This window comes from Pholis gunnellus (genome assembly GCF_910591455.1).
Source record: "Pholis gunnellus genome assembly, chromosome: 12".
Lineage (NCBI taxonomy): Eukaryota > Metazoa > Chordata > Actinopteri > Perciformes > Pholidae > Pholis > Pholis gunnellus.
The window spans coordinates 5869888-5897098 of NC_136539.1; the positions used below are offsets into that span (position 1 = coordinate 5869888).

The following is a 27211-nucleotide window of genomic DNA, read 5'->3' on the forward strand; positions in this document are numbered from 1 at the left end:
ATGAAACAGATATTTTGATATTTTCCCCTTGTTGCAGCCCCTATTTAATTCATTTCAGCAAGACTTTTCTACGTTCGTTGTGGAGACTAAACCAAAGTTTTCTTCAAGAATCCCTTATACACAGTGTAAGCATTTCATATACAAATGGTCCTTCTGTGGGTGAAGTATTCCTTTAATGAAAGCTGAGGAGATGTGTTAGATTGTTCAGCAGAAGTGCATGAAAAAACAAAACCAATGTGCAATCTGGTAACACTATGACCAAGTGCTGAAAATACAAAAAATGTAAACTGACTTAGAGCACATCTGTTAGGCTTTAGTACTTTACAGTTTGCTTGGCATATTCAGACTTTTGTATGTAATTAATAGGCACAAACGCATGTGTGAATTTGCAGTTCATAAGACCTCTGGCTGTAAGGATATGATGGACTTATACAGTAAGTATTGTGGAGAAGATTGACGAAACTTGTAATATAACGTAAAGCTTTGAGGCAATATTTGAGAAGGGTTAAGTTTCCTTTTCTTTTCAAGTTCTTTATGGACTGTTTGTGTAAATATGTCCATCCCCTAAAGCATCCATGTGGGGCTAGACATTATAAAACTGTTTTCACAGGCTGAGTCTTCGTCGTAGTCTCAGTCACTCAATAGATGTTACTACTCACCCCTCTGGACTATGCAGGTAAATAACACGGCCGTCTCCTGTACTCATCTTGCAGCTAGGGTTTCCCTGTGGATCACGTAAGAGCCACTTCACGCTGATGGTGACATCGTCGAAAACAGCAGCCACAGTGCTCAGTGACAGTGTGAGCCCTGGAAGGAGATAATGTCCAGAAATGTATAGCAAAGTCCCTGTAACCAACCCTTTTTACAAATATGTAAAATCTATACAGCAGCAACAAGGCAACATCAGAGACCATCACAGTTTCTAAATGTTTTTCTCCGTCTCTGTCATGTTGCTGCTTCATAAGTTTGTTCCCTCTTGCCTGTTTTTTTTAGGCAAAATCAGCCTTTTTCACCGCAAACATTCTGACTAGCACAGGGGTTACTCATTACATTAACAATGGCTCTGTGCTATTAAAGTTTCCCAATAAGACAAGACAGTGTGACAGTGAACCAGCATACACAATACCAGGACCCTGAAACTGAAATGGAATTCAGCCAGCATTCATTAACTTATTTACACCTGTGATTTTTCCTCTGGGTCTGTGGGAGTGACGCAAGGTAGCTGCCCCCATGGCTGAGCGTGGTGAGCCAGACTCCAGTCAAACAAATAAGCAAGATCCAAAACGTATATATTTAGCCTTAATATCTTTAAACTCAACCATGTGTTAGCTCTCATGGCTAGACATCATGGTCTGATGATGTCTTTTGGTATGTTTTTAGAGAGGTTGCCACATATTGTAAAGATCTCTATGAAGCCACAGGTGGTTTTTGGAATATATAGTTATATAGTGCACCTCATGTTGGTTCATTTATTGATTTCAGCTTTTGTCTACTTGGAAAAAAGTGAATTAAGGGTGAGATGGGGAAACAATCAGATCTGTTTCTAATAGATATGGAATGTGTGATTCCCCTTTGGAACATTTATAATTGCTTAAAATGACTGTCACTTACCATCTTTGCAGTGGTGGTCCACAGACAGGTAGCTCCCCAGCTGAGGACAGGGCTCACCAAAGGAGCCCACAACTTCAGCAATCTGGCAGACCTGACGGCCGTGGCAGTGGGCTGGGTAAAAAACAGAGAGCAATATCAGCTACTGTTAACACACGGCAATGATGATAGCATCATGGAAAGTCTTACAAATAACTACTTGATATTGAGCAGTTTTAGTGGTGCTGTGAGAACTCTAACAACAATATGTGTTCCTCAACTAACGATCTCTGTCCGTAGTGCTGATCAAAGGCTGGTCCTCAGCAATTGTCTGGAGTGGTTGTGCGTGCCTGCATTTAAAGGAGCAGTGTGTAGGATTTAGTGACCTCTAGTGGTGAGGTTGCAGATTGCATCCAACTGAAATCCCCTGCTAGAAAGTACTTAACTTTGCACGCGCTCTTTTCCTAAATGCAAATAAGTGGTTTTGTTGCCTACCTAACTTCCTGTGAAGAAGGACCTTTATTTTGAAAGGGACACTATGCATGTAAGGAGCAGGAAACACGCCGTCGCCACACATTGGAAACTAATGCTAGAAGGCTACCTAGTGTGTCGATGCCAAGGGGCACTGACCAATCGGCAGTATTTGATGAGTTTGGAGTAAGAATGCGTTTCTTTTTTATCTTTTTATGTTATCTTCCTCTTCTTCTTCTTGGCAAATCAACTGGACTGGAGTGTGAAACCTTACTGAGAGCAAAAGTAAAACTGAAGTAAGTTGTGTTAGCGCCAGACAATGCTATGAACAGAGTTGCTGACTATTGTCATAAAAATGTTTCGCACATGACCATTGTAATTAAATGTGCAATGTGCAAGTCTGGACTTGGTTCCCACTCGTTCAAGTACAGGAAAATCAATTCAAAATTAAAATAGAGCTCTGACTTGTACAGCATGTACACTCCTTCTGACCCGATGCATGTTTGGAAAGGCTCCCGTGCCCCAAGAACCTGAACAGAATGAGCTAGTTTGGACAATGAAAGGATGGAAAGACTGCTTCTGCCGCCAGTTAAATGCATGAGTCAATATTTACTGGATGGATATCATTGATGTATCTTTATGGCTTTTAAGCTATTGTGTGGTTTTTTTCTTCTTCCATATTTCCTAATGGGCAATCATTCTTGGCAAATAAAGGTCTGTACAATGCGACAATATGTACTTTGTGACATCTGGCAATCACTTCCCTCAGACGTGAATTGAGTTTCATCACAGTTTTCATCCAAGCAGAACCTTTTCATGAGGCATGAGTGTTTGTTTTCCTATTCAGATTGTTTTTTCCTATTGAGCTCAGCAGACTATTATAAAGCTGATAGTGGTTATTGTGTAGATCAGATGCTTTAACATGTCTGGAATAGCTAATTGTACAGCACATAATTGTGCACTAAATTTGATGTTTTACCTGTTAATGATTCTACAGCATCCACCCAGCCGCACTGATGTCCTGTGGGTGTTGTTGGTGGGGGGAGCGTGGATCGACAGTAATGAATGTTCTTACGACCGTATAAGCCGCCATCTATCATTAAGACTTGACCAGAACCGCACTGCAGAGAGCTGTTTCGACCTAAACACACAATGGATCTCCCAGACTCTAGGAGAGGTATAAAAGCAATGCCAAGTGGTAATTCATCAAGTTTTTTCAGTACGCTGTTGTTGTTGTTTTTTAGTTTTTTTAAAGTGTGAGTCAAAATACATACCAAACTGACAGATAAAGTGCAGTTTTTTGTTGCAGTCTCTTGTGGCTTCCCATTGGAAGCTCGAGTCTCTTAGTGTGTGTCCACAAGCTGCTCCTGGCTGTGGGCTGCTCACCCAGTTTGAATAGGTGATATGTGAACCATCCAGCCAAGAGAGAGCATCTGAGGATTGAACAAACCACTGCTGAATATATACAGTATATATAAATGCACAGGTCATGTTAAGTTAGCATGACTTGGGTTTAGTTGTGTTTATTTGACCACTTTTTATGGGTCCATGACTTTGCTTAATTTTTGGATGACAACATATGCGCAGAGCGAACACCTCTGTTGTGAATAGAAACATAAAGATCAAAATGGTATGTAAAAAGCTTTTCTTTGGTGGAAATAATTATTTTTCACCAAAAATATCTGTGTTCATGTTTATATCCCGCTAAGAGGAAAGAAACTAAGTTGAAAAGAAATGATGTTAAAATGATGTAACTATTGTAGAGGAAAGTGAGAATGTCATCTCAATAGAGACTTAGTTTGTTATCAGACACAGTCCAAACAGAGAAGAGGTTGGACACAATTTACCATAATTTACAAGATTTTTGCCATAAATTACCAAAAAAAAACAACTTAAAATCGATTAGACTCTGCCAGTAACTTGCTCATGACCGTTTTGTTACAAGCGGAACTAAACTCATCCGTCAAAGGTAACTATGGGCATTTGCATGAGAGCAGATTTTCACATTTTATAATTTAGCACAGCAACATTGCACATTTTGGCCATTATTGGCTTTCTTACCTTCAAGGGTCGCCGAATATTGCAGGTTTGGAGTGGCAGAGGGTGCCAGTCCAAGCCACACGTCCTTCTCGGGGTCCGAGAGTCTCTGAAGGAAATATTGAGTTTCTTCATCTGGGATAAAGGCAAGGTGTCCACCGCGCTGCTCACACCAAGCCTGTGCACCAAAAAAACTGTGCTGGAGATCCACAAACTCGTAGCAGGAGCCTCCAAAGGCTCTCTGGTAGTCTGGGCAGGAAACTGGAACCTTCGTCTTAACCTCAGCGCAAGACAGACAGCCGAGTGTCGTCAGGATCAGCAGGTGGACAAATGTCCAGCACATCTTCTCTGTTTTCACTTCAAACACCAAATGACATAATCTAGCATCACACTATTCAACTTCTGCTCGTGCAGTGGAGAGAGTAATACAGTTTCACCCCTTCATCTAATGCTCTCATAAACAAACACACCCCTGGTCACATCCTGCTTTTGAACCAATTCAGTGGAGCAATGTTTACCCAGCAGCCATCTCTCTCTCACAGACTAATGAATGCATTACCTCTGTCGCATACAGAGCTGAAACAAGAGAAGGGCAGCTTCTGCCAGATGGCACGGTAGCTTGAGCTTACAGGGTTTAGCCAAAACCTACACCACTGATGAAAAACATTCATAGATGTATAGTGTAAAGATAGATATCTACAATAATAGAATGACTAATTAAAGATGTTTTTGTTGCGAAAAATCGAAGTGCTGGTTTACACTTAGTTTTAGAGATATTATCATCCTTTAATCCATTTTTTATTAAAGTTGCGTGCTGTTTAAAAACAATTAAAACATTTTAATACAAATTAAATGCAATAAATCCCTCAAAAATACTCTCAATAATCTGAGAAAGGATAGAAAGTATCTATTTTACACCCTCTTCAGTGTGCGGCGTAGAAGCACCAGGCCCCAATGAGTAGAGGGTAACTAGGGTTGCAATATCAAAACCTTTGTTCCAACTCACAGGCTCCATGCTCTACTTGACTCTAAGGGTACAGTGGATGGCACCCGACCAACCACACTGATCCTGACCAGCTATTGGTTAGTCGCCACATCCAACCTCTTTATAACCTAGGCCACACAGAGAGGTATGGGGCCCCAGCCTACCCAGGTAACTGGGGGTGAAGGGCCGGGGAACACGGCTCTCACCATTGGGACAGTCCTCCATTCCTGCGCCGTTGAGCCGCTCCAAGCAGCAGCCTTCTGTCTCTGCGCTCCGTTGCAACCATTCACCTTGGCCGTGTAAATGGCGATGCTGTAGTGCTTCTGACTGAGGTGTTCTTGCTCTGTGAATCAGATTATTCATTTGGCAGATGTTACGGTCCAATATTCTGAGCGGGGCTTTAGGCTGGGAAGATGCAAGCAAAATGAACTGTTTGCGTCCAATCTTGGGCAGTGCTGGGCTGAACTTCGCTCTCTGCGTGGTCTGCGCTGAGGCACTGGAAGCAGGTGTTGTGACAACCCGTCCCGGCACTGAGGTCAGTGGGTAAAATCGCCGTTCGCTGAACAGTCGGCTACACTTATGCGTAGGCAATTTCCAATGGGTAAATAAGACAATGAAATATCCCTTTAATAATGACAGTCATACCACATAAAGCTTTTCTAAGTGAAGCTGTACACACGATGTGCATTTCCCAGATGTCTCACAGAACATTGGTGTTTATATCATTTGTATAAATTTCTGTGGCAATGGTCACTTTATATGCATGGGAAAAATGCACAGTCTGACATCTTGGACAATCTAGGGAGATACAACATGTTGTAACATTTTCTTCATTCACGTTGGTCTGTCGTTTCTTTCGAGCAATCAGATTGTAAATACTGTGTATGCAGTGGTTAAATTGGGGGTATATATAAAACAGTATTTTAAATATTTGATAGGTAAAAGACAGATTGTCTTCTGTGAAATATTAGTAGAGGAGATGCCTTGGTTAGCTGCCGAAGTAGCGGCCCTATTCTAAAAAGAGTGCCCAGAGTGTAGCTGAGGTGAGAAGTTGAGTCTAGTGAGGATAACATCCAACTGCTACCACGTTTTGGATAAAGGAATGTTACATGGGGTAAGAATAGTGGAGCAACTAATAGGTCTTACCCGGAGGAACTTAAGCATGGATTTGAAAGGGCAAAACCCAGTCTATCTAAGCCACAACTACTGTGCAGCACCTCCGCATTTGGAGTGTTTAAGCCATGAGTTACCAGCCAAGTCACGTACCAATTAGACCACAATGGTGTGAGTCCAACAGACTTGAGAGCCAAGGTCTTATACCGTGATGCGAAGATCCACTGGAATAGAATGCGAGAGGTAGCTTTAGAGATAATAAAAAGAACATTTTGCATGAATGAGATAATGCTATTGGGCAAATTAAATGACATGCAAAAATGCCGGAAACAAAGTCAACATGACACCACCACCAGTTATATGCATCACTCACCGTACACATTTTTAAGGCTTTAATGAGCTTGAGTTACCCTTTGTGTCTAGTAAACCACAGGCCTTGACAGAACCCCCCAAAACCCGCGGATGGCCTGCATCCGTGTCGACGTTTTAGTAAATCAGCGAAAATCACCAGCTTGTTTTTAGAATGTTACACCATTCCAGTCACTGCACAGCGATCTGACACGCAGGACAGCGCAGCACCTGTCATAAAGGTAGATTGTGCATCTTAGGAAAAGGAAGATGCCATGTCCAACGAGCAGGAGAGGAAAAGCACATCCCTAGGGGAAGAGCTTGAATTGAGGCAATTAGACTTGATGTATAAATGTCCAAGTATGTTTTGCCACTAATCCGACCCCGTAAGGAGTCACAAGAATGCGGTTGTGGCAGATTACTGGATCCACAGCACCTGGTCCTGGAGCTCTGAGGAATAACAGCCCTACTCCAGTGTTGACCTTCTGCGCACATCAACTCATCTCTGCCAGTGCTGCCCGTTTAACCTTAGACTTGGTGTTTTACTTCTGCTGACCATGCCCCACACCTCATCACGCACGCATTCTCATTACCGACACACTTCACCATCGGTAGCTGTTCTTCACAACTGGCAGTCTCCAAAACACAGAATGTGGACATTTTAACCAGTCTTAACCAATATGGACAGACTCTTACATGTTCATTCCTCCCCTGCAGTTTAACCCAGTGTGTTTCATATGTCCAGAGACCATTACGATTATACAAAGCAGCCAGGTGAAGCGCCACTAAGCAGCATCTTTTGAGCAAACGCACCCACTCCAAAATAATAGAGGTACTGATATGAGCTACGAGCCCAATAATTGGAATCCTATCGCATGATTTCACTGCCCAACTATGATGTAAAAAGAGGAATAGAGCTGAACCAAGTGGTTTAAACCACAAATAACGTTGCTGCACACAATCCTCTTTAAGATACGCTGTAATGTCATACTTACCTTTACATCGCATCACCATGATTGCACTGAATTCTAACGCTGCGTAGCGATACAGTTCCATTAAATTAGGTACTTTATCTTTTAAGATGCAAGTTCTTAAAAAGCTTCTGTTATGTCATTTAATCTATAAAAGCAACCCATACTTACCTGACATATTCCTTCGACTTCTTGATTTAATAATCAGCTGCTGGCTACATACAAACGTTGCTACAACTGTTGGGCTACGTCCATTATATGGGACTAAATCATCATGCACTTTGATGTTCCGGACCTTTGCATGAGGAACTCTCAAATTGGACTTTGTAGCACTCTATTTCAATACCCAGCTCTATGTGTTATTATTCTCTAACACACCAGAGGCGTACAAACCACATGGCTGTGAAGAATAAAAGATGTGTTACTCATAGATATACCCATAGAATGTTGGTATAGCTAACACAAGCCATGAACCAACCTCCACAATGCCGAGGAGGGATTGTAGCCAGCTGTAGCCTCATATTCATGAACTACTTATCGCTTTAGCCAAGCCCAGAGATTGAAGATCAGCATCGACGGAGTGGATGAAGCTACCCAGTGGCAATTACGGTGTTGTCTGCAATGGAGGCCAGGAGTTGCTGGTGGAGAAAGAGTACGGGACGCGACACCGCCCGCGGAGCTCGGGATGAGCCTGATTCTTCCGGTGCGCCCACCGGCGATGGATCGACTGATCGCGAGTAACTGTTAGCCTTACTCGGATACCACCGCGAACTTCTAGCTGAGCCAAGAGGGCCTCTTGCTTGTCTGTGGGGAGCTGCTGCGCCGCGCTGGGCGAGTGATCCTGCGCCGGTGTTACGTGCCTACTGGTTTTTGAACCTACTGGTTTCCCTTCCGTGCGTGTGTTGTGTTCGCTTCAAAGCAGCAGCTGTTTTCTGCCTCTGTCGCCTGATTCGTCACACATTCACAAACATATTGCTGGAGATCTATAAACCACATCTCATATCAATTGCAGGGATTACGATTGTATAAGTGAGCACTACATCACAGCCACGTATGAAGAAATACATTGAAGAAAATATATTTATGGAAAGATCGCAACAACCTGGTTTCGAACCCTGTCCAGCAAAATAATAAAACTCCCTTAGGCGGTCGCGCTATGCACTCCGCCACCTCCACTTGATTGTTTAAAAGATATTCATTTATTTATTCATTAAGTCACACCTTGTCAATACCAAGGAAACGTTTTGGTTTAAGGTGACCTGAGACAACTGGTTACCTGGGGGCGTATCTTCGAACACTTCCAAACCTTTTTATCAAAGCTTTTTCGCGAGGCTTTGCCCAGACACCACCCACGCATTTTGACAAAAACAAATGTACTTTTGTGACGATTATAGTGACGGTACCGTGAAAATACTCATTTGCGAACACTAAGCTATACAGGAAGAATGAAATATCAGTAATGTTCCATCCACAAAACAAATAACCAATTAACCCCGGTAACCAGTTGTTTCAGTTCACCTTAAACCAAAATGTTTCCTGGGTATTGACATGGTGTAACTTAATGAATAAATAAATGAATATCTTTGAAACAATCAAGTGGAGGTGGCGGAGTGCATAGCGCGGCGGCCTAAGGGAGTTTTATTATTTTGCTGGACAGGGTTCGAAACCAGGTTGTTGCGATCTTTCCATAAATGTATTTTCTTCAATGTATTTCTTCATAGGTGGCTGTGATGTAGTGCTCACTTATACAATCGTAATCCCTGCAATTGATATAAGATGTGGTATATAGATCTCCAGCAATATGTTTCTGAATGTGTGACGAATCAGGCGACAGAGACAGAAAACAGCTGCTGCTTTTAAGCGAACACAACACACGCACGGAAAAGAAACCAGTAGGTTCAAAAACCAGTAGGCACGTAACACCGGCTCCGGCTAAACATCGATGTTGAGACCCGACTCTTCCAGAAACGATCAAAGTCGGGATCCGTCATTGTCTCAGTTACCCACAACTAGATGTTTAAAAGGGTAAGAGGAATTGTATCGCCTCGCGTCTGCTTAGCTGAAATGACAACTGACAGCAGCAGAGAGAACACTTTTAAAGTTGACCGCGCAGATATGATTGGCTTAAGGAAACTGTGCCGCATCTGGTTGGATAGTTAAAAGTGCACGCCCCCAATCAGCTGATAGCGTAATTACAAGGAGAGGAGAGACAGAGATTACCCGTTAGTGTCTTCCTGACTGAACTTGCGCTTGAGCTCCATTTACAGGTTTTGTATGTTTTTTTTACATGAGGCAGGACACATTTTATGATGGATGTATTGTGAAGGACATCCAAGCTCCCTCCCAAAAAATGGGGTGAAATATTCTTTCTCAAGAGCAGTTTTTGTTTGAAAAAAATATAACATAAAAAAATAATGCTGAAAGCTCATTGTTCTGAATCCCCATTTATAACGTTATAATATGTTTAATATAATCCACAAAATAGGGTGACACAAGTAGTTTTTTCCTCAGATACTGTGTCAGTAGTAATTTGTATTTTCATGAAAACTGACCACTCTCAAACACTCATGCCATTGTCATCATCATCATTATCAAAACTACAGTGACAAACATTCAGCATGCATTTATGCAAACAAACTGGTTTTGTTGGTTGATTCAAGCGGAAGCATAAAGAGCTGTCCATTTCTTTGCAGGTTATTTGCATCTGAGAGATACTGCCGGTGCACAGTCTGTTCATTTGGTTGTACTGAGCGGATTGCCCAACGGTCCAAAGGTAAGTGTTAAAGAAGTTTATACTTACTGTGGATATTTGAGCTGGTTGATGAAAAACAATGTAATGATAAGATGTGTGTTACAATGATTAAGGATAGACGCTAAGGAAAATCACCCAGAATCCCAAAATATCTTATGTCCTAATTTATAGGACATATCCTGTTGCTAAATTATTCCTTGTCACTCTGTCTCTGTCTGACACGTAAGACACATTCCTTCACTCATGTCTCATCGCGGAACAGGAGCACTCTAAACATTAAAAACGGGTAACTTACTGGCAGCAGGGACGCCAGTAATTTACTGTTGTTTTACGGTGAAGCTACCTTAATTTACTTTTACGGTATCTTACCTACTGTTGTTCAGAGGTATGTACCGATCCCAAGAGTGGTATGCTGCTGTTGTTAGGCGGTAGGTAGGCAGGTTCCACTTGAAAGTGGTAGTCCACTGTCAGACAGGCAGACCAGTGCCGTCTCTTGATGCATATATGCATATGTAAGGGGTCAGAAGGGTCAAGTTTAGACCATTTCTTTCTTTGAAAATGTGAGACAAAGTATCTCTTACTCCTCCCAACATGTTTCACCCCATTTCACACACACACACACATACACACACACACACACACACACACACACACACACACACACACACGTGCGGTCTCACTACCGCACTTGTGCGAGAAAGATACTATTTTGGCGAGAACCTTTTTTTTTCTCGTGGGAAAACTCCGCCCACACTTAGCAGGAGAGGGGAGAAACATACGAAAGGGTTGCTTGGGAGTCCTACCAACATTACACTCTGCAGATACATGCAACACAGTAGCTTACTTTAGGACAACATGAGCAACAGAAACAAAAGGATGACAGGCCTTGAGGCTCTGGAGCACATCCTTGATCACAACAGTGAAATAGAGGATGTGTCTGAACATGAAGACCATCTTGAGGTCAATTCAGATTACAATGTTACTGATTATGAACCATCAGATGAGGAAACTGATATATCTGTTCCTCCAAGCGAGACATTTGTGTCAAAAAATTGTGAAATACAGTGTTCATCCTCACCCAACACACGTATACCGAAAATATTATAAAGACAGTGGCAACATGTATCAGCACAAAGCACACCGTGACGACATGTCACTCGTGTGCTGTGTAGACACACACACACACTCACAAACACACACACACACACACACAGACACACATACACCTCGTTCATTGTGTTCATATCTTGTTAATTTTTGTAAATGTCTGTTCCATAACACTATAAGTAAACATGAGTACAGTTTAATTTCAATACAAATCCTCATGACTCATTTGGCTTGATTTTGAGTGAGCGGGTCAATATGACCCTGAACAGCAGAGGTGTCTCATCTCCATTTATCTACATCACCCCATGAAAAAAATAATGTTTCAAAATGTAAAAATAATTTAGAGAAAAATACATGTTATGGTAGACTAATGCAATTTACATCTAGGTTTTTCCAATGTACCTAAAAAAATGTTTTAACATGTATTTTTCATTAAAACGAGTGAGTTACCCTCATTGAACTATGATCTATGGAGGGGTGAATAACTTCATTCCACTAAATACTGATTGAATTGTTAGTAAGGGTGTTGGTGATGAGGTACAAACTATATTTATTAGGATTTTTTGGTTTCTGACAACTTTTGGATGATTAAACATGCACCGGGTCATATTGACCAGCGAACATCATGGCTGTACCTAAGAAACGAACATAACAGAAGGGTTAAGTAAAGGAATGTTCCGTATCTATTTTATCTCGTCCATTTTCTTGTTCGGATATATGAAAGGCTTTTTAAATGACAATAAAGTGATTTAGTATTTACTGATGTGCCCTAAAACTGATATAATGGCGTATGTATGTATACATATATATTATGATTATTTAACATAGAATGATGTAATTTTTTTTACAACAAGGCCCATGCCATCCATCAGGCTGAGCACATTTGCACCATGAGAAAAGCAACAGCCACCCTGAGGAGGATTCTGTGGATGCTCCTGGGCATTGGTTTCATCTGGTGTCTGACTTTGTCATATTTCATCCTGGTCTGTATCTTCATTCATTCAATAATTAATTGAACCAATAACACAACGGTTTGCCTTATACACACATTTTCTTCTATTCACAATGGTCAAAAATGCCTTTTGTTGTGTAACGTGCGTCTTGTTTGTCTGAACTGGTTCTAGAGCAACGCTGACCAGCAGGACGTCGGAATGACCGATCACAACAGACGGAGCCAGCATGGCAAAGTGGAGACACACAGGCCTGAAGGTACAGGGAGCACAGAGAAAATGGGAATAAAAAGAGAGAAAGAAAACACACATCACAGCCTCTGCTCCTTCTCTCTATTAATTCTCCCCGTCTTTCCTGCTCAGCCCTGTCTGTCTTCTCTCTCCTTTTTTCTCCCCCACCCTTTATTCTCCTAGTAATAATGAAGAGTATTATAAAGGTTGTGGATGACCTCCTGAACATCGTGGAATCCTCTGATAACAGTGAGCAAACTTTCCAGACAAGAGTTTTTTTGCCACGGCAATACACGCCTATGTCACAGCTCTAAACAGTGGTGGGCCATCAGGGCCAGCTAAGCCTTCTCTGCTGGCCTAAACAGAATCACAAAGTTATAGCTATTTTATAATTTAATAGTTTTTCACAAATACACTACATGTATTATAATTTTTTTGCCCATTAGCTTATTTTCTCATTGCACAGCTCCCGTCTTCCTCTGTTGATCTGCTTCCAGTCTGCAGCGCTGCTTCCAACACAGCTTGTTTTAAGGAGACCTTTTATCCAATCAGATTCAACCCCTATGTCTCTATGTAAGGAGAGAGGCCCAAGGTCCTCTAGGTAGACTATGCAGATTAAAGTATATGGGGACGATATTGTTGATTGTCATACTCTTCAACCAATCAAATCTTTAGTTCGACATGTTGGGCGTATTCTTTGACGTGCCACTGGCACCGAGGTAGCCTCCTAAGTACGTCTGCATTAACCTGCGCCATGATTGGTCAGTGGGCCAGCGTGACATTTGTCAAACAGAAAGCTAGCTAGCAGATCTTAGTATTTAGTAAGAGTTCAGGTTGAAACATATATAAGAGAAGTTATGACATTTTTAGCGTTTTGCTTGGTGTAGATTCTTTTTCTTTTACCTAGCTGTGATTTTTTAACACTCAATGGCTGAAGGAGGAAAAATGGATTTCTGGGGAAGGACATTTCCAGAAAAACTGGACATCGTATCAAAGGGTCGGTCAACCCCACAGCTAGCAGCCCTGACCCAGCATGGAAAAGGATTTGTACAAACGGTATTTCTGGCTGACAGCGGCGGAGAAGCGTTGCACATTTTATGGCTAAGAATGCGTTTCATTTGCAATTGAGCTCTTTGTGTTTGGAGTTGTTTGGAGCTACGCTATGCTAACCAAGGCAGCTACATGACAGGACATGCACAAGCTACGTGTTTTTGAAAACTTTTGGAGAGACCTGAGTGGATTTACAACTCAGCGAACACGTTCGCAGGAGGACTCTGGCTGGAACTGACCCGCACCGATGTTCTGTACAACCGCGTCATTAAACTCTTCATTAACAAAGAAAGGAGGATGGACTTTGTCTTTAAGTGAACAGCAGCTTTGGTAAGTGAACTGTTTTTGCGATTTTACATCTGCAGTAGCGTTTCTACTGTGTTCATTTGTCTATCATGTCGTTTTTATGAATAATATGAATGGCTCGTGCTCTAGCGCTGCAGTGTTGCTGGATTGATTTGTTGCTTTGTTGTTATTTCAATCAGGAGAGACTTGTTTTATAGTTTAACAATGATTTATTACACATGCAAATATGAAAAGTGCAAAGTCTTTGGCGATTGGACTCCATCATGAAGTACTATCACCGAGGGTAGGGATACTGCGGTCCAATAGGCCTAATCCCCCCTGGAGTCCAGACACTGGTGGTGGTGGTGGTGAAGGGAGTTGCTCCAATCTGATGATGAATCAGGAGCATGATTGTGATGCTGACTGGAGGTGACTGGGGTGGAGGAGGGTCACGTCTGCTTAGCTGAAATGACAACTGACAGCAGCAGAGAGAACACTTTTAAAGTTGACCGTACAGATATGATTGGCTTAAGGAAACTGTGCCGAATCTGGTTGGATAGTTAAAAGTGCACGCCCCCAATCAGCTGATAGAGTAATTACAAGGAGAGGAGCGACAGAGATTACCCGTTAGTGTCTTCCTGACTGAACTTGTGCTTGAGCTCCATATAAATATATGTGACTGGTTCTTGTGAGTTTGTTCTTGTTCTTGTGTTAAGTACATTGATTTGGACTATATGCATTGTCCGTTAATGACAAAGCATCCCGTCATGCGCGGGGTTATTTTCCAGACAAGTTCGGGCTGTTATTTCCCCGCTAAGCTAGTTTAGCTTAGCCTCCCTGAAGACACATGCGGTGCCGCAGCCTCAGCTGTTTTTAGTTATTGTTCCGGGTTCAGAGGTCACAAAGCCCGCAGTCCACCGAAGACATTTGTTTTTGGTGTGGCATCTCTTCCTGTTTCCTTCACCTACATTCCCTTGGGTCCGAAGTCTTCTTCTTCTTCTGTGGTGTTTAATGGCAGCTTGCATCCTTTTTGTTGCATTACTGCCATCTTCAGGTTTCAGTCAGTTCCTATGTTCCCAACTACTAAACTTTCCCCATCAGTCCCGTTGCTCGCAAAAAGTAGATCCCCACTCTATTATATTATTCAACTCTCTTCTTCTCATCCCTAGTCTTTGCATTTCTCCCAGCATGCCCCTCCTTTCTGAGCTGTGTCTATGTATAGTTTCTGGTGCCCTACAGTGCTCACAGAGTGGGCCCTAAGTCCCTCCACGTACAGCTTCTTATCACCCTCTATGTAAAGTACATTTATAACAGATACCACACATATTACGGTACTCAGCATTGCATTATGTGTCTGACCAAAATACCAAAAAAAAGCAAAAAAGAAATGATTCATTTAAATTATTATTTTAGAGTTTTTAAAGTGTTTTTGTTTGGAATATGTATAATAAGCATATCATTTAGTTATCGCTACTGAGAATTTAACAAACATACAAAACATGACGTCGATAGGTTTGCAGTTTTCAAGAAGTATATTTCAAATTGCATCTATTACACATGAAGATAAAGTTCTGAACACCGCCTGCATATCTATTATAAGATTAGATTAAAACACTTTATTAATCCCCAGTGGGGAAACTCATTTGTCACCCAAGACTCATACAGACTTATCAGAATCATTATAACTGTATTTTAACTGCTACTGTGTAAAGGGAATACTGCTGTTAAAAAGCACCTTATTTGTGTTTGCAAACCAAATGTTATTGCACTTTTGTTCATATAGCAGTACTTTTAAAATAAAAGTGCACAATACATTGCATGTCGATGTGTCCAAGACACTTAACCTCAAAATTGCTCCTGTAGCTGTGCTGTGTGTATGATAGCAGCTGAATTGTAAGTAAATTACTGTAATGTAATGATTCCTCAGAACAACAAAAAAACTCTCTCTCCTTAGTCTCGCTCCTGCCTCCCTTGAGGAACTACAAAGAAGAGTTACAGTCACTCCAGATTAAAGTGGAGGCAGAAAGAGAGAAAGGACAACTGAGGGATGAGATGATTAAGGACCTGCGTTCTGATAAACTCCAACTGCAGCAACAAGTGGCTCACGTGGAGAAACTCCTGAAGGAAGAGAAGAAAGTCAAAATTGGTAAAATTACTCTTCATCAAATGAAGAACGCTAACTTTCTTCCCACAGCAGAAAACCAGACCATGACAATACAGTAGTAGAACAAGTGATGAATTCAGATGTGTTGATGTTAACAATTTATAGAACAAAAACATTGGCTATAAGAACCTTATTGGCTAGAAATGATAAGAAATAATAGTATTAATATTATTGTTTTTCTCATTGTCAACAAGTCCAATGACAATTCCAAAGAATGTTGCTACTGAAGATTTACATCTTAACAAATGTGTCAAAAATGTATAACTACATTTATCAAAATAAGCTGAGTGGTTTCTCAAAGCTGCTTGCCACTGTAGATTTTGGCAAATGTCCCCCAAAAATTAGTAAGTGGTGCTGTTGTTAGGGGACTATTTTAAGGGATGGATTTAGACACATTTGGTGCTCTAGCGAGTTTACAACAGCAAGACAGTGTAAATGGGATTGAGTCAAAATAAACTGCAATGGCCGGGTTCATCATAATGCAGCTCACTGTTGTTTTTAATATTTTCTTGACAACAAAGGAGGTCTAAGCAGAGGAATAATCTACAAACACAATACTTGTTAATAGATAAATCGTGCATTTTGGTTATTGCATGGGATTATTTTCTGCTCTGCAATTCCAAACCTATGACAGAGTTCTCAGTTAATATTTTATAATTATTGTAACTAAAATGTATTTTCAGTAAAGTAACACAAATAGAAATTTCTTGGTAATATTTACTAACTTTATCACTAATAATTGTATAGTTTGGCTAATTAACGCTGCGACTCTCTCTCTAAGTCTCTCCCCCGCCTCCCTTGAAGGACTACAAAGAAGAATTTCAGTCTCTCCAGATTAAAATGGAGGCAGAAAAAGAGAAAGAAAAACTAAAGGATGAGATAATTGAGGACCTGCGTTCTGATAAACTCCAACTGCAGAAACTCCTGATGCTGCAGGAAGAGAAGAAAGTCAAAACTGGTAAAATGACTCTTCATCAAATTAAGATCATTAACTGTTTTCCCACAGTGGACGGTTCTAATAAGTGACAATACAGTAGATAGTCTAAAGCAATTACAGTTATATCAGCACAGAAGTGATGAATTTGTATGTGTTCATATGAAACTGTTATAAATGAATATTGGCTAGAAGTATCTCATTGACTAAGAATAAGGAATAAGGCGAATGTCACTATTTTTCTCATTAACAAATCCAATGACAAGTCCAAAGTATGTTGATTTCTCTATCCCTTCCCTACTGAATTATTATATTATATTCACAAATATGTTAAAAATGCAAAATTTGAATTTTCAAAAGAGGCTAAGTAGCTCCTCAACACAGCTGGACACTGTAGTTTATATGAAATGATTTCCCACATGAGTAAATGATGCTGTTGTTTGGGACTATTTTCAGCCGGGGGATGAAACACATTTGGTGCTCTAGCGAGTTTACAACAGGACAACGCAAGTGACTTACAGTAAACTAAAGTGTCCAGGTTCATCACAATGAAGGAACATAACGCTGAACATGGTGTGGCTCACAGGAGGATTACACACACAGTCCAAATGCTTTCATTTCTAATACAATACAGTCTGACTGTGCTTGCTCTAAGAACTATTGAGTAGGAACGGATCATTTGTAGAGCAGCCATCTCACCTTCAATGTTCACTATTTTATTGATTTATTCTACAAAAGCTTTAACATTTAACACACATTTACATTAAGTAATGCTGCCGCCTGCATGACCTGGGGGATTTTACAAAATGGTTAAGAGCACAACCTTTACCCCACAAGGTGGCTGAATCTTTGGCAATTACCCAACGAGAACTAGATGAGACAAATTCTGTTGGTGAATAAAGTAAACTCCTGTAGCCCTTTTTCTAATGATATCTCTAATTGGACTAACTAATCAAAATAAACACATTTCAATTAGTAGAGCATCTCTGAACTAGAAAACATTCTGTTGTTGGTGTGTTTCGTAGTTGATCAAATCAAAGCGGATGAAAATTGCCCACTGCCCCCCTTGGATGGATACCCAGACTGTAAAGGCAAAGTGAAGGTAACATATAATCCTTTTAAAAAATCACATATTGTCAGAATACTTTGAACCAAGTATTTTGATGTATTGCAAAGAGGTAAAACTATGAACGATACAGCAAGAATCCTGCTCTTAGATCACTTATTTTAATGTTGTGTTTAACTTGGACAGTATAAAGCATTGTGTTGATCATGATTATATACTTGTTTTTTTAATATGGCCCACTGTTCTTTTTCCAGTGGATGAAAGACATGTGGAGGACTATGCCTTGCTACAGCAGTTATGGGGTGAATGGGTCTCTGTGCTCCATCCTTATCTACCTGAGTGAGGTACCTAAGTGGTTTCAAGCTCTCATATCACAGTAACCCTGACCGGTGAAGACCTCGCCACATTTGTGTTCAATTTCTCTCTTTCTTTCTGTGTTGTTATAAGATAGAGTCCTGGTGTCCAGTGCTTCCAGGCCGCGTGATTCCTGTAGCTGTAGTAGAAAACTTAGAGGTAAAGTAAAGGCAAAGGAATGTGTGTTACTTGTGTGTTTTTGTGGCAAGTCAAATATATGTATCTAACCTGTGCAGAACTGCTTTAAGTTGTTTTTCTTTCAGTTTATAGCTGTGGAACACGCGCTGATACTGCACCACTGACTTATAATTCTCTCTATAATTCACTGAGGCTCACAAAAGGCACATTTACACACTAAATACTAACCTGTGTTTGCTGTATTTTTGTAGGTGAAGACTGAACCTGCAGTGGTAAGGGAAAATCTAACAGATCTGTATCAATCTCTGCAAAAGAGAGTCCAGTTCCGTTGGATTCACCAAAGAATTCGCAGTATGGAAGAGATTTGGGTCAAGGCTGGACGCTCTCTTTCAGCCAAATACAACATCACAGGGAGGAAAGCTAAACAGGTAATGTATACCTCCCCGTTGCTTTTATTGGAATACTAGTTGACAGTTTGCCCCATTAGATACTAGCACATGTGGAGATTATATTGATGATGGGGAGGAGAATTGCCATTTGAAATTCATTTTATGGCCATTTACCGCTATGGCTCACTATAGCATTGACTTAACGTACGTAGAGACAATGTGTTCATTACACATAACTGTATCAGAGTTGATTATTTATTTCAATGTGTCTTGTACAGTCTGATAATGATGCACATGGATTGGATGCATTTTAATTTCTTGTTAGAGGATGCTTTTAGAGCTGGCTGCCTCGCTTTTATTAGGTCCTCATTCCAGTGATAGTAAATCTAAAGAACTAGACGTGCCTTCCATTACAGGGTACTTAATGCCATCAGATTAAACCCCTCTATTCTTAGGTGTCCAAAAGTGTTTTCATATGACACAATATTACTTTGAAATCTTAAAAAGATTTGGCTTTGGATCCAAGCTTAACAGGTGCTCTCAGTTCACTCGATTAAATAACAGTATTGGAACAGTATTAGAATTTGAAGAATTATATTAGTTGAATTATGGTGAAGAATTATCATGAGACAAAATGTTGTTGCATCTTGTCCATGGAATTTAACTACTTCCCAGATTCTGGTGTATCCTGGAGCACTGACAGATGAATCAGGTTTTCGAATCGCAGAGGCGGCCTTTAGTGGGGGCCCCCTTGGGGAACTAGTCCAGTGGAGTGACCTCATCTCCACACTATACATCCTGGGTCACCATCTTCACCTCACTGTCTCCATACCTGACCTCAAGCAGTGAGTATGCACACAAAAAGAGCCTGTTGTCACAGGCTGCTTTCTGTCATGGTGACTGGTGTCATTGCATCATCATACATTTTCACTTATTCTATTATTTTCCCATAATTGTTATAATAACTACATTTATATATATCCATTCTTGTGTTTATCTCCCTTTCTATATATAGTTTTTTAGGGACTGAGAAAGGTGGCTGCCCAGCTCGTCATTCAAAAGTGGAAGCAAACCTGATCTACACAGACATTGTCGGTCTTCAACAGATTAAGAAAGTACTACAGGCATCTTGGATCAAATACAGGTGGGTCCTGACATTATTATATTGAAAGTATTTGAGTTATATGAGAGTGAGACGTGCACATATGTGTGTGCAACCCGGTCGCAATAAAAAATGTGCATCTTGGCACTCCACACGGGGTGTAATATTTAGGTGTTTTCAGGTGTTTTTCGGGTGTCCACATATTGTGCATTTTGCCGTCACAATTTTACGTATTCATGTTTTGGCGGGTGGAACTGTGTACCTGTTGTTTCTGTTGATCAGCTGTAGGTTTCGTATCTTGGACAGTTTCGGCACAGAGCCAGACTTCAATCATGTAACCTGGTCCCAAAAACACAACCTTCAGGGTGCATTTTCCAGCCTCAACCTGATCCCAATGCAGTTCTACACCATGTTCCGTATGTTCTCACTTCTTTTTTTCTTTTCCAACAGCCAGTCGTGGGATATTCATAATGTTGCTTGATCTGAGACGAACAAAAATGGCAAAAATATGTTGTCCTTAATTAATGCGTATTCTCTCACTGTGAGCAGCTCATACACCGGACAACACATTCTTGGGCTTTGTGGTGCAGCACCATCTGAGCGCTGAAGAAACTCAGCAGTTAAACTCAACCAGAAGGCAAAACCAGGCCCTTGTGTATGGCAAGAGAGCCACGTTTTGGGAGGTAACAATGGACTGAGATGTTTTTTCTCTGAAGTATGCTATAAGATCACACACACTTCACACAACAGTATTTATTTGTGATGGTATAAAGGAAATATCCAGGTTCTAGGAAAAGAATGTATCATCTTTACAACAGACATTTGTGCGATTGCCAAATGTAAAACCTGGCAGTCAAGTTTTGAAATGGAGAAGAAATGATAAAGGCACTGTTTTTTTGTATTTTTCCACATTTTGGGAGGAGAGTTTTATCATTATATGCCTTAAAAATACCTGTTACCTCATTTTACCTTTTGGTTGTTATTTTTTGGATATAGTCTGTGGAGGTCTTTACTCTGTTGGATCCCTCTTTTTCATTCAGATATCCCCATGAAATACACACTTGTCAATGGACAGATGTAATTTGTGCCTTTTTACATTGACATCCATTGACTTTTCAGCAAGTCACCATTTGCTTTCCTCTGCTGTTACACTGCAGGGTAAAGGAGCATATCTGGACGTTATCCACAAACACTTGGAGATCCATGGGACCGTGGATTATCGCAGCCCTTCGATCCCAAACTACGTGATAAACCACGGCATTGTCAAAGGCACTGAGGTCCAGGTCCTGTTGAGACAGAGCAAGGTGAGTGTGTCTCCCCTTACATTGTACACTTGTTGACTTTGGCTTTATTTCTTCATTTTAAAGCCCACTGCTGTATGTATGAAAAATAGTAATTGTACTCTGATATTTTCTTCTTTTCATGTGACCTTTTTAAAATCCCAATATGTAGTATTAAGTTCAAAATAACCTTTATCTCATTTGATGGCGGTGACAAAAAAATGCAAACATTGCATATATCTGCAATCCAAATGTGTTACCCATTTCTATATTCAAGAATATTCAGCAGATTGCACAATGTTTGAATTTGAAACAGCCCTCAAATCCAAATCTGACTTTTAAATCTGCAGAAGTTTCTGACAGTTCAGGTTTCAGCTGCTTTATCCTTCTTCATGGGAGAAAATAAGATTTCAGAAATGTCTCATTCCTTCCGACAACGACCTGTTCATGGAAGATCAGCTAACTCCTGAAGTCCCGGCAATCACACCTTCTCCCTTTGCCGCCATCAACCTCGGCTACTATCAGCCCTCCACGTTCCTCGCGGCTCCCAACATCTATCCTCAGACAACTCCGAAGTCGTTGGTCCCTCGCCTTCCAACAGCCCCAGGGTGAGATCTCGACTCCGGCTTCTGAGGGACATCGTCCCATCCCGACGCCGCTCTCCCACCCACTTGAGATCCAGCCGCCCGAACGATGGCTGAAACTACTTCGACCATTCTACACCATGCCGACACTCAGACAGTCCCAAAACATCCCACATTTCTGAGTGGACAGTCTCCCGACTGAAGAAGGCACTCACCCAGCGCAATATCCCCTTCCATCAATCCATCAGAAAAGCAGTACTCTACAAACTGTTCACTGACTCTCTGCACAACACCCCTCTTGTTTTCAGGCACCATCTTCAACTGACCCCACAACTGGAACACCTAATCTCTGCCTCCCAAGATGCCACCCTCAATAGAATTGCCCCTCAAAAACTCTCATCAAACCTCACCAGATTGAATAGCTTCAAAGCTTTCTACGCCTCCCTCAGCCTTCCGTTCCCATCACTCGTCATCCTTATCCTCACAAACTTCATTACATTTGCCCATTTCCTCCTTAAGATCAAGTCTTCCACAATACAGGTCTACATAAGCGGAGTTAACTTCTTTGCAAAACTGTCCTGACTGACCTAAGTCCATATTAACCTAGATCAGCCAGTCAAACTTCTCCACAAGACCCCCTGTTTGTCACAGAGACGTGCAAAGGGGCTAAACGGTCCTGGTTTCACCACCACTTCCGCTATATCTTATTCAGATCCGGAATACTCCCTGAGTTTTACTTGGGCCATTCATTCCGCATCGGAATTAAGTCCACCGCTTTAAGTCAAGGAATCCCCGACCACATCATTAAGATACTTGGCCATTGGTCTTCACCCGCATACCTCTCTTACATCCGCTCCAACGTGAACAACATCATAAATGTCCTCCGGCACCTATCTTCATGAAGCTGTCTCTTGGGGACTCTGCACCAATAGAGCTTCTGAAGAGACGGCCCCCACTTAAGAGTCTCCACTCCCCCATTCCCACCAGCCACTGGATGATAGTGGTCCCTCATTGCTCCTCTCCAACCTTCTTTCCACGACCCCTTCTACCCTCATTTCTTCTTCCCTAGGCAAGGCAAGGCAAGTTTATCTGTAGATCACATTTCAACAACAAGGTAATTCAAAGTGCTTCACATAAAACCATTAAAAGCATCAAAACATAAGGCAAAGGAAATTTAAAAACAATTAAGAACATTCATTGAAACATTAAAAACACTTTTTTTTAAAACACTAAAAAGCAGTGTAAGAAAATAAAATGCAGAAATCCCCACACCTTTTCATCCCTTATCCTTCATCCCTCGACCCCCATCTCTTCCTCCCTCCCTCAACCCTTTTCCGCTTTTTAAATCTAACCCTCTCATTCCATCATGCAATAAACCATTTGAAACCTATATTGTTAGTGAATCACGGATAAATCTGCTGTATTCAACCTTCAACTGAGACCCTATATATACATATTGTATAATTTTCTGCAGAAGACTTCTGAAACATATCTGTAACATGTTTATAATCGATTCTCATAACATTTGCGAGAATCATGAAGTCTGTGGAGAATTTAAGAATTAGAAGCATTATTTAGTAGAATTTATAACACCCCTAGTGGTGAATGAAATTGTCACAATGATGAGAATGTAAATTATGTTAAGAGTCACAATATATTTACTTATGGAATGTAATATAGGTTTACAGGATGTTTACTTATAGAAGATATTATATGTTTGCAATAAGTTTACTTGTAGGAGTCTTTTAACATAATCATTGGAAGTGTTGAACCAAAGTACAGTCACATAGGTTAGGGGGTTCTGAGCCATGAGGCAGAGACATCAAAGAGGACACAGAGGTGCTGGACAAATGGCCAAGGAAGGAGGAGGAGAACCGGAGACAACTGATGAGGAGCAGACGGTCATAAAACAACAGAGAGGACTCCTGGGTAACACCATGCGGCCGCAGGACAGAGGGCAGGTCAGAGGTGATGTCAGAGGTGATGTCACAAGGAGGCCAGCCATTGAGATGAGCAGTGGATCGATGAAGGAGGCGTCAGAGCGATTGGAAGCCAATCACTGACCCCAGAAGACGGCCTTTGTGTTTTACGACAGATTTCGGACACTTTCCGACCATCAAAGGACATAAAAGGACTGTTTGCGAGGACGTGCGCCAGGCCATGGTAGTTCGCTTTGCAGGATCCGACTTGGTCGGGCCTGTGAGTGGAGTTGCACGTGGTCTCTGCTCTCGAGATGCATACTATCGATAGTGTATTATAGATTGTAATTGTCATCATCAGTTTACAGTCGTCATTGTTTAATTAAATACTGTTTTGAATTTGGACCGGAACGAGTTACTTTTAGATGCGCCTGCGCAGTATGAAGTAAACACAGCAGCGGCCTTGCGATTCCTCCACTAGCTTCAGCCTCAACAAGTCTGAAGGTGAAAACACTTTTTTTTCAAGTTTTGTTTTTGTTGGTCCACAACATTTAAATGTCTCTGCGCATGCTGTATGAACACTGACTGCAGGAGCTACATTCTTCATTTAATGTCCTGGTGTTGACTGAAACCTGTTGTGACAGGAAAAGCAGTGTACATGGTTACGTTGTACTTCTTCATTGCCTATTTTGTTATTTTTTTTAAAATCTGTTGTAGGTTTTTGTCGGATTGTCTTTCCCATATGAAGGCCCCGCCCCGTTGGAGGCCATAGCCAATGGCTGTGCTTTCCTGAATCCCAGGCTACACCCTCCGCAGAGCAGCCTGAACACACAGTTCTTCAAGGGGAAGCCCAACATCAGAGAGGTCAGGAATTATATTCAAAACTGAGGCACTTACTGTGATGTGATGATAAATTCAACAAATTTATGTGTAGAACCTCACAAACAAACACTGTACAGAAATCGGTTTCAACCTCAAACAAATGAACAAGAAGGAATGAAATCATCTAGTTGATCCAACAGGCAATGTAGTCTACTGTTGGTGTATTTGTGTTGCAGATAACATCCCAGCATCCTTATGCCGAGGCCATAGGAGAGCCCTACGTATGAATGGTAGACATGCAGAACTCCACAGATGTGGAGAGAGCTCTCACTGCTATCCTCAATCAGATTGCAAGTATCTTTTAAAATATGGTGACAAATCTACCGTTTCCCCCAAAGAAAACACCGCGACAATACAGATGATGCTCAACTTGATGAACACAGAGCTGCAATGTTTTTAATTCTATAAATGCAGTTTTTGCACATACATTTCAGATTGAGCCGCACCTTCCCTATGAGTTCTCCTGTGAAGGGATGCTCCAGAGGGTCAACATCCTGATTGAGAAACAGGTTGGAGGATTGTTGGTTTGGGGGATGGAAAAAGGGTTGGATTCTTTTGGAATTAAAGAGAGAGAGACTCTTTTCTTCTCATCTCGTTCACATCTTTATCTCAGGACTTCTGTAACAACACGGGGAGCTGGCCACCACTGAGCGCGCTCCAGGTTGTGAAGGCAGAGGCAGACACTTCCTGTAAACAGGCGTGCCAGCAGGCAGGGCTGATCTGTGAACCTGCATTCTTCCCCAATCTTAACACCGCCAAGAATCTTGCCATGTAAGTACTCACATTAATTTGCATAAACATGAATCCTAATCTCATCTAATGTTTTTTTCTGTGTGGTTTAAATTGTTTGAAATGTGCTGTATACAGGTAAAGTGAATGCTCTCACAAAACACACTTGTCATGTAGTTCTGACATTAGAATGTCAGCATGGCCGCAATCCAAGATGGTGACAGCAAAATCGCCAAACTCAAGGCTTCACAACTGCAGTCCACAATGACTGCGTCCACTTCATATATATACAGTCTATGTTTGAATCCTGATGGGCAGGTTGGCTCCTTGCATTGTAGCCTGTATGTGTGTGTGAATAGGGTAACTTGTGGACTTGCCCAATATATAATTACATGTCCATTTACCATGACAATGTTATGCAGCAACCGTTAAGTCAACGTACTTGTATCACTGTTTAATTCATCACCCGGGATACACACAGTGTCGGCCACATCATTGACAGGGAGTTACCGCAGCATTGTCGTCGAAGATGGCGATGTCGAACTAGAGGCTTTAAAACCGTAGTCCACAAACCAATGAGTGACGTCACGGTTACTGCATCCACTTCTTATATATAGTCTTTGGTTCTGAGCGAGAGTCAGTGAATTCAAATCCGCCTCTTGATATATAGTTGAAATTCTCCAACGTCTTTTTTTTTTCAGCCACAGCATTGATTGTCAAACATCGGAGCTCTCTGACAGCCAGTTGGTGTTTCCGGCCTGCAACAGCAGCAGTAAACACTGTGTGTTCCAGTCCGACCCCTTGCTCTTCAGCTGCGTGAGATCCGACCGGTCCTTGATCCGCATCTGCCCCTGTAGAGACTACATTAAGGAACAGATAGCATTATGCAAAGCATGTATCTAAGTCCCGGATAAATAACAAACCCTATGTACATAAAGGTAAATAAACAGTATTTATGTGTGTTTTATACGATATGTCCTGACTTATCACTCACACTTTCTCAAAGACTTTGGCTGAGGTCTCTGGCATCCTTACGATGGCACAAACACAAAGGTGTAATGACTTCACATGTTGCCTTGATAGGGCAACAACACTGATTAATACAAAAGAGCCAGTTGGACTACATACCGTTTACAAAAGAGCCAGTTGGACTACATACTGTTTCAGATTGTGATCAAAATAGTAAAAGGAAGTAAATTACACTGGTACACTTCCTCCTACCTTTCCTCACCATTTCTCTGATGCAGCATTAATTAAAAGATATATTTTAGTCCTCATGTAGTCAGTAAACCCTTGAGGCACTCACTCACTTCTTCTAAGCACTTCATTTGCCAACTAATAGGGTTGAGAAATAGTCTGCGAAGCCATGATGCAAACACAAGAATTCAGCCGCTGCCTGTCTGATAATAACACCCCGGGATGTTTCACAGTCGCCTGTGAACAAGATAAAAATGGCATGAATGCCCATGTTCCAGCCATCTACTTGAGGTGTTCTTAAAATGTGTGTACAGGACGCTCGTACCATTACCACTATTGATTATGTAAATATGTTGTTTAATTCTAAGGTGTAACTCGTTACCTGTCTCCCCCACATACAGTTTGTGGCAGGCCCCGCACCTGACAGCGTAGACGTTTGTAGCCGTAGGCTGCAGAGTCTGCCCCAGATTAAAACCAATCCTCGCATGAGGGTTAAAAACATGGGGGAGACGAATGAAACTGATCTCCGAACCTCGAAGCGCCTCCTTCCTGGTCCTCTCTTTATTGAGATCTGTGTGGACCAGGA

The 27211-nt window shown here is 41.4% G+C and overlaps 2 protein-coding genes across 2 annotated transcripts in view; one reads left to right on the forward strand and one right to left on the reverse strand.

Annotated features, from left to right (window-relative positions):
• LOC306704007 (polycystin-1-like protein 2) overlaps positions 1 to 5305 on the reverse strand; it is a gene marked incomplete at both ends in the record, with an annotated part of 56000 nt that extends 50695 nt beyond the window's left edge. Inside the window, 6 exons of the mRNA XM_079170218.1 lie at positions 660 to 807; positions 1612 to 1722; positions 3038 to 3226; positions 3333 to 3491; positions 4120 to 4452; positions 5245 to 5305. Coding sequence (XP_079026344.1) covers positions 660 to 807; positions 1612 to 1722; positions 3038 to 3226; positions 3333 to 3491; positions 4120 to 4452; positions 5245 to 5305 — 1001 coding nt within the window. The remainder of the gene's footprint in view (positions 1 to 659; positions 808 to 1611; positions 1723 to 3037; positions 3227 to 3332; positions 3492 to 4119; positions 4453 to 5244) is intronic.
• A 4962-nt stretch (positions 5306 to 10267) lies between these two features.
• On the forward strand, positions 10268 to 26335 carry LOC306703597 (alpha-1,6-mannosylglycoprotein 6-beta-N-acetylglucosaminyltransferase A-like). The gene is given in 20 exon segments (XM_079169602.1): positions 10268 to 10285; positions 12226 to 12354; positions 12496 to 12580; positions 15842 to 16033; positions 16833 to 17009; positions 18011 to 18087; positions 18306 to 18395; positions 18499 to 18564; positions 18795 to 18971; positions 19608 to 19777; positions 19948 to 20076; positions 20317 to 20450; positions 20584 to 20717; positions 21192 to 21338; positions 24535 to 24681; positions 24876 to 24923; positions 24927 to 24993; positions 25114 to 25208; positions 25313 to 25470; positions 26130 to 26335. Coding segments are annotated over 19 exon segments (2388 nt in total). The 5' UTR covers positions 10268 to 10285; positions 12226 to 12261; the 3' UTR covers positions 26332 to 26335.
• Positions 26336 to 27211: the final 876 nt, after the last annotated feature.